At 35.7% G+C, this 16,594-nt stretch overlaps 1 protein-coding gene across 3 annotated transcripts; it reads right to left on the reverse strand.

Annotated features, from left to right (window-relative positions):
* Nucleotides 1-1,742: 1,742 nt before the first annotated feature.
* Nucleotides 1,743-5,104, reverse strand: LOC127801959 (protein ETHYLENE INSENSITIVE 3-like). Of its 3 annotated transcripts, XM_052337542.1 has the most exons (3): nt 4,622-4,800; nt 4,449-4,520; nt 1,743-4,085 (listed from the first exon to the last, which is right to left on the reverse strand). In XM_052337542.1, the coding sequence occupies exon 3, from the start codon at nt 3,917-3,919 to the stop codon at nt 2,057-2,059; it is 1,863 nt and encodes a 620-aa protein (XP_052193502.1). In that variant the 5' UTR covers nt 3,920-4,085; nt 4,449-4,520; nt 4,622-4,800; the 3' UTR covers nt 1,743-2,056. The 3 variants fall into 3 exon arrangements, with proteins under 3 accessions (XP_052193502.1, XP_052193483.1, XP_052193492.1); XM_052337523.1 differs by lacking the exons at nt 4,449-4,520; nt 4,622-4,800 and adding an exon at nt 4,807-5,104; XM_052337532.1 differs by lacking the exon at nt 4,449-4,520.
* Nucleotides 5,105-16,594: the final 11,490 nt, after the last annotated feature.

The following is a 16,594-nucleotide window of genomic DNA, read 5'->3' on the forward strand; positions in this document are numbered from 1 at the left end:
CGTAGAATCATCAATTCTTTGTCTTTTTCCAAGATAAAAATGAAAAATTTGAAAATTATGGTTAACTCGACAAGATTATCTAATTGTTACCTGAAAGAGAATCTAAATATATCATTTATTTATAAAGACGTGTCTTTATATAATTCAAAATAATATCTATTGTCGATAAATAAAATCTTGTATGAGTGCTTTTATTGATTTTAAAATTTATCTCTCATCATTCATCACTTAGACGACCCTTTTGGTGGTAAAGAATCATTCTTTAATTTTCTTTTTTTTATTTTGTCTTCTTTATTCATTAATCAGGACAAAAATGACGGTGATAATGATGCTTAATCATGTCTTAACTGTTGTTTTAGTTCAAGTTCATCAACCTCCACATTTAGGTGTAATATTCCCCATTTTCCATTTTAAAACTCTTGGTTTTGAAGGTCAAATCATATCTTATTAGATTTTTTTTTTTTTTTTCTTTCAGGGTTCTGGCTTTTTCATCAGGGGTTTCATTTATTTTTAATTATCAACTACTAATAAGTGATGTTCTAAGACATCATTGACTATGATTGATCAAAAATCATAAATAATTGATCTTTTAAGGACATGCCCCTTTGATGGAAATAAAAGGTCACTTGATGGGTGACACCAAACAATACAAAACAAAATCTAACTGAATAAATAAAGCAAAAAGTGGTTGATATTCCACAGCCCACCATATCCAATCTGTCAAAATGAATATTAAATAGGCATCTGGTTGACCCTTCACAGATATAAATTCATCTTCTTACAGATACAAAAATAACTTCTCTGTGCAGAATACAGAAGTATTATATATTGAAATAGAAACAATAATTCAGTAAGATGGTAAAAAGTATGCAAAATGCAAAGGGCATCAAGTTCAGTTCTTTTCATTACTTTGTTGCGTGTGCTTGAAACAGAAAGTTGGAGATACATAATCAACTGGGGAAGATGACGATCTGACCTTGCATAAAGCTGTTCTGGGTGGTTTTCAGGATCCTTCATGCTGCAGATCATTGGATTTTTTTGGAGGGATGTTTTCGAGGTTAATAGAAAAAAAAGAGACATTTTTAGTATACGAAACTGTTTTGAATGATGCCATCTCAGAGTAAAGTAAAAATGATTTGATCTTGTCATGAATTTGTTCCGAATGACTTTTTCAAAATGGTTCATAAAGTACGTTTTTCAAGTTCAGAGTCATAAAAAGATGTTTTTAGTGTACAAAACTTTTAAAAGAGCTTGGAAAAGAAAAGAATACACTTCTCTCATAGAAGAAAACGTTTCGAAGTTTCGAAGACGTCGTTTCGACATTTCCAAGCGAAGATCTTTCAAAGTGCCATTTGAGGAGCAATTTTTTCATTTTTATTTCTGTATAATTTAGGAAGAAACGATTTCTCATGCTCGGGGCCAAATAAGACATCCCTAGTACACAAGATCTTTCAAAGTGCTCTATTAGAGGTGCGACGAAGAGAAATTTTTGTGTCATAGAAACCACAAGAACCGGATTTCTGTGACATACCTAACTGCCATTAGCTAGTTCTCGACCACCCAACCAGCTCAGGAAAAAACCAAACATGAGGAAGGAACAGAGTTTTCCAACCTTAGCATCCAAGAAGATCACAAAACCAAAGAAAAGCAAATAAGGAGCCTAATCTTCCAACCATGCCATATGATTTAACTGCATGAAAGACATATAACGAAAAGCACTGGTTGAGCAGCAGTGCTCCACATAAAAAACACAACTTATTTATATATAAAGCATCTAACAGTCTGAACATATTTCAACAACAGAAGAGACCAGCATGGGACAAGTCCAACTTGTTTATTACCCCATTCCTGGAACTACTAGACCTTGCAAACTCTACAGCTACTAAATAATAAAAGTTGCACAACTAAAATTAAATTTCGACAAGAGTTCACTTGACCAGGGTAGGCTGCTCATAACTAGACCTTCCCTCTTTGAGGCTGTGTGACCAGTAGACACTATAAGGGGAATTACTTGTGCGCTCGGACCACCTTTTCTGGGGGCAACATCTTCTTGTTGCTAGTACCAAATCGAGACATCCTGCTTGGAGAGCATTTCCCTTGCAACTCCTGGAATGCCCTCTGTGTAGTCAACCGGTGGTAAATTGAATGGCGATCCAAACATGAGGTGAAAGTTGTCATTCGGGTTGGCCTCAAAGGGAGAATTCAGAGCCTTGCACTGGTCGAACTGATCTTCCTGTCGTGAGAACATGGAGCGATTGCTGGACATGTTAGCCTCTTCAAAGATGTTAACCCCCATCACGACCCCTTGACCATGGATGTAGTTGTTCTCCTGCTGACAGTGAAGGTTTGGCTGTGGCAGGGCCTGCGCGGGAGTCTGGTCCTTGGTAATTGGAATGTTGATGGAATGTGGGAGCTTGTTTCCTTGAACATTAGCATCATAAAACGACATAAGCTCACTGATCATTTTCTGCCCATCCTCTGGGACACCAAGTCCTGATAGATCAAAGGTTGGTTGGACCGAGTTCACTGATGAAGCAGCCGGCTTGGGCTGGAGAAAGGGTCGAGGAAATACAACTGGTTTGACCTCGTTGTTATGGAAGCTTGGAAGTGAGAATTCAGAAGGGTTTCCGCTATGCGGGCAAGCCAATTGATGATTGTCCCTGGACGACCTGTCAGGAAACCCAAGGCGCGGCTCACTATGAGGACACTGCAGGAACTCACATGTATAGATCTTGTGATCCATAATACCATTCAGTTCATTTGCTGGCTTCCTCTTCCTAGTGAAGTCAAGGCTGGTTATAAGTTCATCCTTGATGGGATGAGAGAGTTGCTGAACTGGTATCCTATCTTTAACCCTCTCCATGCCAATATTCAACAAAGTGAGACTGTTTGGTTTCTGCCCCTGCAGATCAAAGTTGTGTTCATCCACAGCCCCGTCAACGTCATACTCACTGCAATCATTAATTGCCAAAGACCCACTGCCGCCACTGGATATCAGAGGGGGGCAACGATCAGGGTAAAGTTCTCGGGCCAAGGCTTCCTCCTGGTTGATAATAGCAAGCCAAGTGGCACTTTCTTTGGCAGTCATCTTGTCCTGCAAGCACTTGGATTGCCTTACAAGTTTTCGAATCTTAGCAATATCAGGCGACATATGCTTGATCACCGCAGTAAGAACCCCCACCTTCCATGCCTTCTTCAGATCATGAGGCTTCTTGTATGGCGGAGGACCTTGATCCTTCTGCAAACCCAATTGAGGCCACCATTCCTCATTCCCCGTTGGCCACCAAGGTGGAGGAACACCTTTCTCCAAAGGAAACCGCCTCTGAGGGGGATCGCAGTGCTGCATGAGGGCCGAAAGCAATGATCCAAGGGTGGTATCCTGAAGCTCTTGTAAAGTGTGCGGGGTAGGACCAACCAAATTAGAGCCCTCATTCTTCCCCGGGATTGAATTATCGGCCTGATATTTTGCTATCGCAGCAGGGCCATTACGATCGAATCTCACCTTCTCCTTCCACCACTCCCGAAGATTGTCTGATGCGCCGCTCACTGGCTTCCCTTTCTCTGGAATAATCCCATAAACAAAGCCTTGAGCCTCACAAACTTCCATCATCTTCAACATGTATTTCAGTATCCCATCTTGGGCCCTGGACATTTTTTTCCGCCTCGCTTGCTCCTGGGACTGGCGGTGCTTGGCAGCATCGACACCTTCCTTACCCTTATTCGATTCCTTGAGACGCTTCAGTCGCATCTTGTCTCTCCACATCCTCCTCTCAAGCTCATCCACATCAATCTCTTCATCGCTATAATCATCATCCCCAACCCCATCAGGATCAGCAGCTTGAGGAGCACTAGAATCTCCTTCCGCAAGTGGAGCCGAGAAGAAATCGAGATCGCCACAAAATCCCATTTCGTCAAACATTATCAAAGCCCAACAAGACAAACCCAGAAATTAAATTTTGATCTTGGGAACTATTTTAGAAGGAATTGAAAACGAAAACTCCCCCCTTCCCCACAATCTGCAAGTTCTAGACCTCTCTAGACAATAACACGGCTTCGAATCGATTCGAAACGGTTAGCCTTGCTACCTGCAAAACCATATAAAAAAAGTAAACAGAAGGCTAATTAGGGTAAAAAGATCTAATCAACCAAAGTACCAATTCGTTCATACGCATCAACAACCAGAACCATGGAAGGCTCAGCCACATAATGATTTAAACTTTTAGTTCCTCTTTGGTTCTGTTTGAGGAATTATGGTACAAGTTGATAATTCATAGTTCATCATAAAAAGGTAAAAGGAAATTGAACAAATTAAGGGGAAAGAAGTAAAAAGCACATGAGCCAGATCAATCGCGTACATATATAAAAATCGCATCAAATCCACCATCATCAAGAACTCAGATCTAACCACATATACACAGAAAGAGATGTTGGATTAAATCGATTCATACCAGATACATATAATCACAACAACCATGAAACGCCCCAAGAAATTGAAGGGTTTAACAGACTGATTGACCATACTGATACCAGATATAACCAAAAAAAACAATCAGTTCTCCATTAACCCAAAAAGGAAAGAACGAAAAGGGACCAAAAGAATCACAGCTTTTGCTAGATTCACCTAGAAAACGGGCGGATTTCAGGTTTCAGAGCCCAATCAATCTGGGTCTGGAGGGTGAACCCAAAAGGGATCCACCACCCAAGTTGCGTCAGAGAGGAAAGAAGAGCAAAATCAAACAAGATAGATCCAGAGAGAAGAAGAAGAAGAAGAAGAAGGAAGAAGAGAAGAAATTGTAGAACTCTTACCTCATGACTTGATTGGCTTTCTGGACCGTCTCAAGTTTCTACTTTGAATTCAACCCCACTTCTCCCCCACAATAATAAAGGAAGATGACCCTTGAGATGTGAGAGAAAGAAAGAAGGAAAGCGAGTGGTGGGGGGGCTGTATTATTGAGCCTTGATGCTGCTGTATGGGAAGGTGAAAAGTGTCGGCATTCGGCAGAGTAGTAAAGTGAGAGAATTGATGAATTTTAGTACATTTCTTTGGGTTAATTCATGGCTCGGCTCTGTAGAAAATTGAGATATTTAAGGAAGGTGTCCAATCAGATCCACAGGGGTTTTGGGTTTTCAGAGAGAGAGAGAGGGAAGAGATAAGCGTTTCCAAAGCAAGTCAGTACATTTAAGACAAAGCAAGTGTCGAGGCCGTGTTCTGATCTCATGTGGGGGAGGTGGCGGCCGCTCTAACTTATCCGCTTCCTTCGGACTCTTTCTTCGCACGTTTCGTTCCCTTAATTCTTTTACGCGTCCCCTCAAATATCCATCCTAATGGATGAATGTCTGAGTTGACTCAGTGTGTCGATTGACTCCGTTGTTAGGAGTATTTTTTTTTTTAAGATTTTGTTAAATAGCTAGAATATATCTAAATAAAAAATTATTTAATGTTTGCTTTATAATATTTTAATAATATTTAATAAAATAAAAAAATAATTTTAATCTTATAAAAAATTCAAAAATTGTGACTGAAAAATGTATTGTTGATAATTAAAATAATAAATGACATAATTATCTTAAAATTAATAATTAAAATGATAAAAAAAGAGAATTATATCTGGATAAATTATATCTAAATAGATTTATTTTTTTTTTTTTTTTTCAAAATATGTTATTAAGTAATAATGGGTAAGGCAACTCAATACTTTAACTTTTAATATTATTGATTAATTATAATTAAGAGGATCTAATTCCTTAATATGAACTTGTTTACACGTTTATCAACACATTATTGGATAATAATATTGAGTTAACTCAGTGTGTCAATTGGTTCAGTCGACAAGAGTACATGTCTTTCAACAAACACCCATGCCACCCAAGTTAATGGACCCATTAAAATAAATAACGAATTATTTTTTAATATCATTTAATTTATAAAAATATTTATCATAATAGTGATATCACTTAACAAGAAAAAATTTATGTTATTTGCATTGAACAACATAAGATTTGTCTAGATGGACAAATTGAAGGACCCTGCGTGGGACCCACACAATCCCTCTATCGTGCAAAAGCCCACATCATGCAATATAAAATTTGTTTAACGTGAATAATATAATAATTCATTACTTAATAATAGACAAAATATTTTTCACAAAAGAGATATCATTATTACAAAAGTGAGTTTTCTTATTTTTGATGTTATTTTTCGTTAAAACTCCGAGTGGTCCCATGATCATAGTCAATCGGGGTTCGACGAAAGAGTTTAATATTTTTTTAATTTATAATCTTACACTTTTAACGTAAAATATATATATATATATATATAAAACATTTGATCATAACAATATATTCATTATATTAGTGATATTATTCAAGAATGTAATACATGTGATATGGATAGACAACACATTCAACATAATAGTTATACTATTTCACAATGTAACATTTGATTGATAACATGATTGGACATTACAACGTTTGACCAACGAGGTATGGCAAAATATATACTTTAATGTTGGTAGTTATATATATTTTAATTTAAATATTAATTTTTTTTTTGTTATCTCAAGTACACTATTGAATTTATAATTTTGAATTAATTATATTTTTAAATTTTTTTATTTTAATTATACATTTGAACTATATAATTTTGAGTCAATTGCACATCTTGACAATTTTATTAAGAATAAATGAAATAATAAAAAATTCAAGAATACATTTAACTCAAAATTACAAAGGGTATATTTAAAATAACAAAAAAATTAAGTATCTAAATGAAAACAACATACAAATACAAAAGTTAAAATATATATTTGAGCAACAAAATATTCATAATAATGATAATATTATTTGGCAATACAAGGTGTCTTATAGAAAATAATATTTGAAGTTGTTGTTTATGAATTGTATTAATTATATAATTTTTAGTAAATAAAATTATATTATTTAAACCTTATTAAAAAAGTAAACTCATAAAATTAAAGACGTTACTAATACTTCAACTTAATAGACTATAGATTTAAAAAAAAATTATCAATAAAATTTATATTGAAGAATTGTCTTTAAAGAGTTGGTTTCTACGAGATAGAAAGTGATTATAAGAAATTTTTTGTATAAACATTTCAATACTTAAATCAAATTCTCGTAGGATACAGAATGTCTAAAAAGTTACAGAGCTCTTGAATCAATATTAATGATGTATTTTTTTTAAAAAAATGAGCGCTCATTTATTTATAACTAACTCAAATAATTTATGATAATTATTTCTAATATTAATTATGATTTAAAATTTTATAGACAATTCTTATCCTTTACACAATTCACGAGAAATTTTGAACAAATATATTTGTGCTTTTGATTTTGAAAATATTCATTGAGAGAATTTTCGAAAGGGACCATATTATTGGTATCTTTTGTACTACATTTTGAACTACACAACGTATGTAAAATGATAAAAATATTTCTCGCACCTCACCACCTTATGTCTCCTTCTCGCTCAGGGTGAGGGACAGTTTAATCATTCGTTTCACTGTCTTAGATGAAAGATATTTTTATTATTTTATATGTATTAGATAACTCAATTTAGAACCGTTTGGGCCTATGACTGTCTTCTCTATTTTATATCTTATAGTTTATCTTTAAATTTTGGATAAATTTTGTGATCGGACTTACAGACGTATTCATATTTAATTAATTTAAAGACGTTATTTTCAACAGGAGGAAAATAATTTTTTAAATTAGTCAAAGCTAATCGATTCATGACAGGTTGAGTTGACATTGACAGGGATTGAGTATCTTATGTTATGTTCATAAATATATTTTTCAATCTTTAACTCTCACGAGGTGGTGGTGATGGTGGTCGTTACCTAATTTCGAAGCTAAAGTTAAATGCTAATTCAAGATATATAAATGCAAGTCCAATGTCAAACTCATTTACCTTCAATACTCTATTTCATCTAACCTAATTGGCCGTTGCCAATAATTATTATTGTATCAATTTTCAATATTTTATTAATTAATTATAGTTAACATAGGAGGAATCCTTTTAGCTAAATATTTTTTTAATAATACTATTTATACAGATAAAATTTTTATAGATAAATTTATAAATGGCTTGAAAGACTATTTTGTCCCTTTCTTTCATTTCTCAATGACTATTTTGCCCCTTTTCCATCTAACAACCTCTAATTTATCTCTCTCTCTTTCTCTCTTCTCGTTGTCGTCGTCTATGTTGCACGGAAACACCTCATAGTTGTCGTTTCCCCATTTTCGAAATATTTCGAAAACGTTTCCTATTCCCGTTTCGGACCCTATTTATGCTTATTTTTTTAAAAAAAATGTTTATTTCCACATTTCCGTTTCCGTGCAACATAAGTCGTCGTCGCATCCTCGTCGTTGCAACCGACCATCAATTGCCGACCCTTTCGTTGTCGTTCTTCGCCTCAACCACCTCACCTACTCTCGTTGTAGCCTTGCTTCCACTTGCCACCGTAACCTCGCCGCTACTGCGTTGCCGCCTTGCCTCCTCTTATCGCTACAAACTCGTCGCTGCCACCTTGCCTACTAGTCGTTGCATCTTCCAACAACTGGCTCATCTCTCGTCGTCGCCTCGCCACTACATTAGGGTTTCGATGAAGCGAGAAGAGGCGAGTCGATTACTGGAGAATGCAATAGCGAAGTGGTAAGGCAATAGTGGCGAGGCGACTGAGGTGAAGAACGATAACGAGAAGGGTGACGGCGAGTGGTTGGTTGTAGTGGCAAAGAAAAGGAGGAGAGAGAAAGAGAATGGGTGAACAAAAATCAAGATATATAACGATATTTTGATGTTAAAATATCGCGATATATCATAATATATTTCCTTACAGAGATGCTATGTTGCCCACTGGCGAGCAACATAGCATTTGTCCGCCAGTGAAGGGTGCGCGAACCCCATGCACATCGGGCCCGACTCTGCACATGGGCCCGATGTACATGGGGTTCGCGCCCCCCTCACTGACGGGCAAATGTTATGTTGCTCGTCAATGGACAACATAGCATTGTTGTATTTCTTTATACATTCACTAGTCAAAACACTTTGTTGTACAAGTACCATGATTCATATTTTTTTAGTGATAAAGATAACTACTATAATTTTTTATGCTAAACTTTCTAACACGTTGTTAGAATTATTTTCTATAATTAGTTTACTAATTATTTTTTAATTAAAGAAGATAATTAGGCTTAGGTGGTGGATGCGACAGAATGGCAAAAGGGAAAATTAAATCAACTTTGGTAAATGGGAAAGGAAGGGCATTACGGTAATTGGCTGTGGACATGATGGCCCATACCGGCGAGTGGATTGTGGCTGGACTGCTACTGTGAAGGCGGCTGAGCGGAAGACAAACGCACCGCCGCTTGCTGTGGACAGCACGTGTCCTTGACATTTCCTTCCCCGGCCGTGGGCCGTTTCCCGTTTGGCGTATACATTAAATAATAATAATTATATTATATTTAATACATTAAAATATAAAAGATGTATTATTTAAAGTTATGATCGTGTAACCACGGGTCAAGTCATTTTTATATTATTATCTGGCATGACTTACAAATAATAGGCGTGTGAATCTCACACGTCTCTCCTCCCTTATATTGTCAAAATTATTTGAAATTAAATGAAAGATTCTCAAATTGGCTTTATAATCTTTCATATTATATATATAATTAGTATTTTTATATAAAATTATATATTAAAAATATATTAAAATAAAAAAAAGCATAATCACCAAAAATGCAAAAAAGAAAAACACTGAAAAAAGGCTCAAAACCCCCCCCCCCCCCCCCCAACAATAGGGGATGGGTTTGGGTTGAAGGAGAAAGCGTAAGAGAGACGGAAACGGAGCGATGGTGGTAGAAGCAATTCTGGTGGGGGCCAAAAAGGGAGGGTAAGAACAGAGGTGGGAGAGAGCAAAGCAATGGAAAACAAATCAACAGAGATGAATGGTGGCCGCAAATCGGGAGCTGGCAGGTGGCGAAGATGGAAGTGGGCAATGGTGGAGATGGTGGTAGTGGCAGACAGAAGTCAAGGGGATGGGCAGTGGGGGAGAGATGGTGACGATGACAGATATGGTCCCGAATCCAATGGTTGACGCAACATTGCAATTGCCAATTTATGGGGTGATGCAAATGCATGTACATATTTTCCCTTTTCTGTGCAATTTTTTTTGTACTTTATCTAGGTAATATTTATTAAAATAAATAAGATAAAATTATATTTTTTTTTTGGATTAAGATATATTCTTATCAGATTATTTATTAAATTTTTTAAAATATACTAAGAACTACATTTTTATGAGATGAGAGATATATAAATTATTTTTTTTAAGTGCTTTGCATCACTTTTAAATTCTATGTCTTAGTTTAAAATTTTAAGGCACACAAGCTATTTTTAATATTTTATATACTTACTTGGATACCTATATAATTTCTTAAATATTTGATAGATACCGATCTAGTTTCTCAAATATGGGAAAAAGAATTGATGATGATGAAGACAATTATTAAGAGATTTGTTTTCGAAGAGAATCACTAGTAAGGTAGTACAAGTAAAAGTAAATCTTTTATTGTGCATCAAATACACGTAACAAAATAGAATATACATGTTATATATAACTTGAGTATTTAAGCAATACGTATATACAACAATTAAATATATAAATACATACTCAATGTTCGATATAAGGTTGGGGTATAAAAATTATTTTTGTACTGAGACCGTGTCTACCTCACGTTATGGTGATCCTAGTTTATCCACATCTAATATGCAGTAAGGTACCATTTCGATCACCTTTTCCCATGCTAAACATAGAGGATCTATGTATTATCGGTGCTCGTGTCTCAAAATTATATACGTATAATTTCTATAATTTTTCAGATGAGGCAAAAAATAAAAGAAGAAGAGAGCAACGTGTAAGAGGGAAAGAAAGAACGAGAGAGATGAGGGAGCATAAGCCCTGCCCTTTTATTTATTAATTTTTTTCTCCCATCTTCCATTTTCTTCTTCTCCAAATTTCATTCTTTCTCATGTTCGCCGCCCTTAGTTACTGTACAATCAATAATTGATTTCACTATGCATTGTGCACTATGCACTGTGCATTATTTGCAATCTGTCGCCTCTTACTGTGCAATCAATTATCGATTTCATGCACTATACACTATGCAATTTTGGTAAAAGGGGTCAAGGGTCCACTTTTAACCAATTATTATCAGAGATATTTTGGGCACATGATATCGATACCAAAATGCAACACTATATAGTGTGTGACTTTTTAAATTCATTACCTGCTAGCAATCAAATAACACCGAAACCCTTCGGTATCGATCTAACCCTTAAGCCATTACCAAAACTTCTCCAAATCCCGATGATGTTCCAAGAGTTCCTGAATAACACCTAACAGTTGTTCAAGACAATATAAATGATAGTGAAATCTTACTTTAAGTGAACCTATTATAGTTAACGGTTACCGTGTGCTATAATCATTCCATCACCTAACGTCTCGACTAAATGAGAGCCATGGAGTGACAAACTCACAAACTCAGTAACTATGTGCTAAATCTCATTAATTTGATCAGATGACACATTAGAAAGTATCTTTCCTGACTTTCAATCTGTCATGGCCAAGGACTGTCCCGTCACATTAATAGTAGATCACATATGACGTTCACTCCATCAAATATCGTTGAGGGTGACAGATCTTATTCTCAAAATCTATCTTCATATACTAGCAATACAAAACCACATAGATGAACATTCGCACCTCCAAATTAAATGATTCAACTCATTAGCAAATCCTACACACTAATACACAAAACAACCGTGTCAGTTCAAGTTTATGGATCAACACACCATCGCAACTTAATGACACGACCACTATCCACCATGCCATGTGGTCAATCATTGGCGTCATATACGATTGATTGTTCTCCAACGACCACCCACAGGTCTATTAATGATATCTCATGTCATATGGCGCATGACACACCATTCTTTCATCGGTATCCCCATACCGAACGAGGTAGTAACCCTTGTGCTAATCTATACTCGATTAATCAAAATCTCCATCCAAAATATCTAAGGACTAGAAATGGTTTAAGATATTCTGTTATCAGAGAATCCTGTCACACACTCTCAACACCTTGAGAATAAGATTCTCACACAGAAGATTTAATAACTTATTCATATAATTGATTGGAGAAAATATGAATGAAGAAAACATTGTCATTTATAGATTTGTACAAAAATACAATTAATGCATTACAAACAAACCTTTAGATGTCATCCAAATCTAGAATCAAGGCACAAAACACTAACAGCTTTAAGGTGACCACTTGTAACAATAGGTAGGATGGGGTTCCTTGGTTTAATTTTTGACGTTAAAGTTACCAAAGCAATATCAGTAAAAATAATATAGTGAGTTAAGATAAATTAGGTTTAAATGTCTTACTAGTGGGGCTTTTTAAGGCTTGCAATTGAGCTTGAGCTTGAGCTTGAGGATCCGAGCTATGGCTTGCCACAAAAAGGAGGCCATGTTGTGGCGACAGTAGAGGGAAGAGTGTGCAGCGGCGGTGGAGATGGAGGATGAGCAGCAGTCAACAACAAGAGGTGGGGCAGTGAGAGGCAAGGCGATAGTAAAAGAGAGGCAATGAGAAGTAAGGTGACAATAAGAGAAAGCCGGTGAAGAAGAGCAACGGGAGGCAACGGAAGGGAAGAAGAAAGGAAAGAAAGGAAGAGGAAAAATGGGTTTCTTGGGGAGAGATAGTGGGTTTCTTCGGCAGGGAGAGGAATAGAAAGAGGAGAGAAGGGGGGGGATGTAGTGCTAACATGTATGTATATATATGTATGTTAAATAATATATTTATAAAATATATATCTAATATATAATTTAATAAATGATATAATAATATATATGTATATGTATATGTATGTATTTTAAATAATATATCTATAAAATATATATCTAATATATTATACACACATATATTATTTAACCATAAAACAATATATTTCACGAACTTTTAATTGAGCCAGCTCTCGAGCTAACTAGCCGAGCTTTATTGAGCTTAAGCTCGACTCGTTTACAAATCGATATTCAAAGTTAGGTTCAAGTTTAACTCGTTTACCTTAACGAATGAACTTGAGTAAGCTTTTGTCGAGCCAAACACTGAGTTGCTCACAAACGGCTAGACTCATTTGCGACCATAGGCTTCTTGTCTTTTCTACAAGCTCGATGAGACAAGATACCTAGTATTATTATCTCCAATATTTTCAAGTTCAGGATTTACAAGTTGATGGAGAATTTTTCGGGGGGTTCAGCTCATTATATGGGATGGGGCAAATCTTCTTAAGTTAGTCTTGAATCCCCTAAGATTTGGATCTATCTGCCTTTTCCAATACTGGTCAAGTAAGGAACACATGTCTCCTCCTTAGTAGCCATTAGCCAAGACACGTGTCAGATAGAGAGTGGGTTATCTTTGAGGGTAAATAGGTAATCCCTTGTCCTTTTGGTGCCTTTTCATCACTTGGTCCCACCCCTGTTGAGTTGAGTTGCATGTTTAGTTCGAGGAGTAGCAAAGCTAGTAATTTCAACTATTCATTTAATAATCTAACCTTTTCCTTTCTAATGGTAGTTCCTTGTATTTAAGGTTATGAGAATAACATTTTAGTGGCTTGTACCCTTCCATGGTGTCTTTTCGACTTCTGGGATGAGGCATATGAAATACAGAGCATGATGGCAGGTTATGCCCTTTAATGGTGTCTTTTTGGCTCCTGGCATGTGGCACATGAAATATAGAATGTGATAGTTACTTTTTGATTTTATATAGATCGTTGCCTTGTTAACCTTAAGCGGGTTCACTTGCATCACATCAAATTTCAATGAGTGCTAAGCTTGCTCTTATTTCCATTTCTTTATTGGTCCTTCAACACCTTTTATAGCTTGGTCTTGAGCTGGGAAGATAAGACTAAGCTAGGCATCATTGGGAGGTTCGCAATACTAGGTTCCTTATTAGCCCAAGCTCTTAACACTTGCATTCTTAGAATTTATCTACGTCATGACTTAGGACCAACGATTGGCTTTTTTCAATAAAAAATTTTGGAATTGGGAAGTTGTTTTCCCCAAGTTTTTATGAACCCTCTAATTAAGATGATTAAGGTGGTTCCTTAATTGCTCGATCAATCCCCTTGTTGCCCAGATAAATACCCAAGAAGGGAGTGAATTGGGGTTTTAAAAAAATATTTAACTATTATTCTATATTGCAAAATCTTTTTAATGTGATATTTTATCTTAAGATTACAATAAACATGGATATAGATAAATCATGCAATCACAAGACACAAGAGAATTTTATAGAGGTTTAGTTCTATAAAGAGCCTAATCCTCTATTTCAAGACTGAGCTTGAGGTTCCACTAGGGAGATAATAACTCTAACTTTTAATTGGAGCTAGAATCAACAAAAAATCCCTTGCCTAAGTAAGAATAAACACTAGCTTACACTAGTACATACAATTCCCTCACATACAAGTGAGTAAACAACAAACTTACACTCAAGAGCTTCAATCTAACAAGTAATCAAGAACAACAACAAATTATTTGCCAGCACTTGAATTCTCTTGTTTGAATGCTCTTCAAAGTTTGTTCTCTATCTATAATCATCAATAATTGATTCTCCATATATAGTGACCTTTAAGAGAAAATTATAAGCACATGGAGAGAGTGGAAAACTGATTTACATTTGCTTTCTCTTCTACTTTTTCAACAACTATTGGGATCAATATAAACATGAGAGTATATTGTCCGCAATGTCAAATTGATAAAGATGAGAAGACAACCTAAAGCATAATTGAACATAAACTTTATGGAGATAAAAAGTAACATAGGTGTCAGAGCAAATCAAAATCTTCAAAAAGTTAACTAAAAATAGCTTTATTTATAAAAAGAAAGCTTTATCTTTATGCATGGGAATGCCAGCTCTAAGTAATAAGGTACAGAGAAAAGGATGACCATGGAATATACCTCTTGACATGCATGAAATACGAAAGAGGAGACAAAGATGATTGTTAACTTTGGTCGACTGAAGTTACATCTTCGGTCGACTGAAGATCAAACGTCAATGGTTTGGTTGCCTTAAGTCGACTGAGGATAATACTTTGATTGACTGAAGTTAATTTGTAACTCTAGCCAAAAAGTTCAATCAACTTATCAATCGACTAAAGATGGAGACCAAACTTTCTGGCCAACTTAGGTTGACTGAAGATAAACTTTGGTTAACCTAAGTTAGACACATACAAATACACACTCTCTACATTACATCTGTCAACTGATGCACAACTTAGGTCGATCGAAGATACCTGGACACAAAGGAAAAATAGAGCATGCATATACAAGTGTGTGCAATACCTTTAAGCATAAGTTTTATAGTAATCAAAAAACATTTCTGTAATTTTTAAGGAGATAAATTTTTGTAAGCATCAAAATTATTTTATTTTAACACCCTTGAGCATAACACCCCTTGCTAGCTCGAGTGTGGCAGAGTTGATAGAGGTAGTGTCATCATTGCTTGGTTAACCCCTCATTAGCTTAGGCGTGGTAAAGTTAATAAGACTCGATTATGCTTGGAGAGGCTAAAAGTTGAGTAATAGGCCTCATAGTGGGCGATAAATGATAATGGTTGGGACCAATCACTAAGATTTGTTTTGATGTGAGCACTTACAAGAAGAAGCAAGGTTGGGGCCCTTGGTTTATCCTTTGACACTCAAGTTAGTAAAGTGGCACCAGTTAATAGAATGTACTCAATAAAAATGAGTTGGGTTCAAAAGTCTTACTTGTGGAGCTCCTTGGCATTTATGTAGGCTCCGTGAGGTAAGATACTTGGTGTTATCTTTGAGATTCTTAGGCTCAATAGTTACAACTGATAGAGGAATTTTCAAGGTTCAACCTATTATATGGGATAATTGTAATACCCCATGTTCGTATGAGGTTGCCACGTAATTTCGATGAGTTTAGAACATCGAAAAATTGGTTTTATAGCAATTTCAGGTATCGAATCAACTGTAAGGAATGCCTCGGAGTGAAATTGTCTAAGGAAAATGATATGGTCTCGATATGAGTTCCGAGTTAGGATTTATGGTATCAAAAGAAATCGGATTAGGAACAATTTTCGGTACAGCTAAAATACAGCTGCCATTTAGGCTGTAAAACCGAATCGTGGTAGAAGACTCCCAAAAAATCAACGGAACCCTAGGAGGGCTCCGATTTTGCGTAATGAGCAACCTTTCAGTGGTTTTAGGATGAAACGATAGCTTGATGAGGACACTGAGACAAAATCGTTTAAATCGAGTAACTTTAAAGCTATTAATTTTGCGTTTTCGGTATTATAATGCAATTTAATTCAGTATTTGAGGGCATATTTGCAATTAGGGTATTTTATAAGTGAAATAGGGATAAATTTCTAGATTAAAATATGTAATTTTTCTATTATTATAGTTTAATATATAGTTATATATAATTATATATATATGCGTGCAGTAGCACACAAGGGCCACGCCCTCTGCAAATTCAATCAGCCA

Source organism: Diospyros lotus, chromosome 1, assembly GCF_014633365.1.
Source record: "Diospyros lotus cultivar Yz01 chromosome 1, ASM1463336v1, whole genome shotgun sequence".
NCBI classification, from domain to species: Eukaryota; Viridiplantae; Streptophyta; class Magnoliopsida; order Ericales; family Ebenaceae; genus Diospyros; species Diospyros lotus.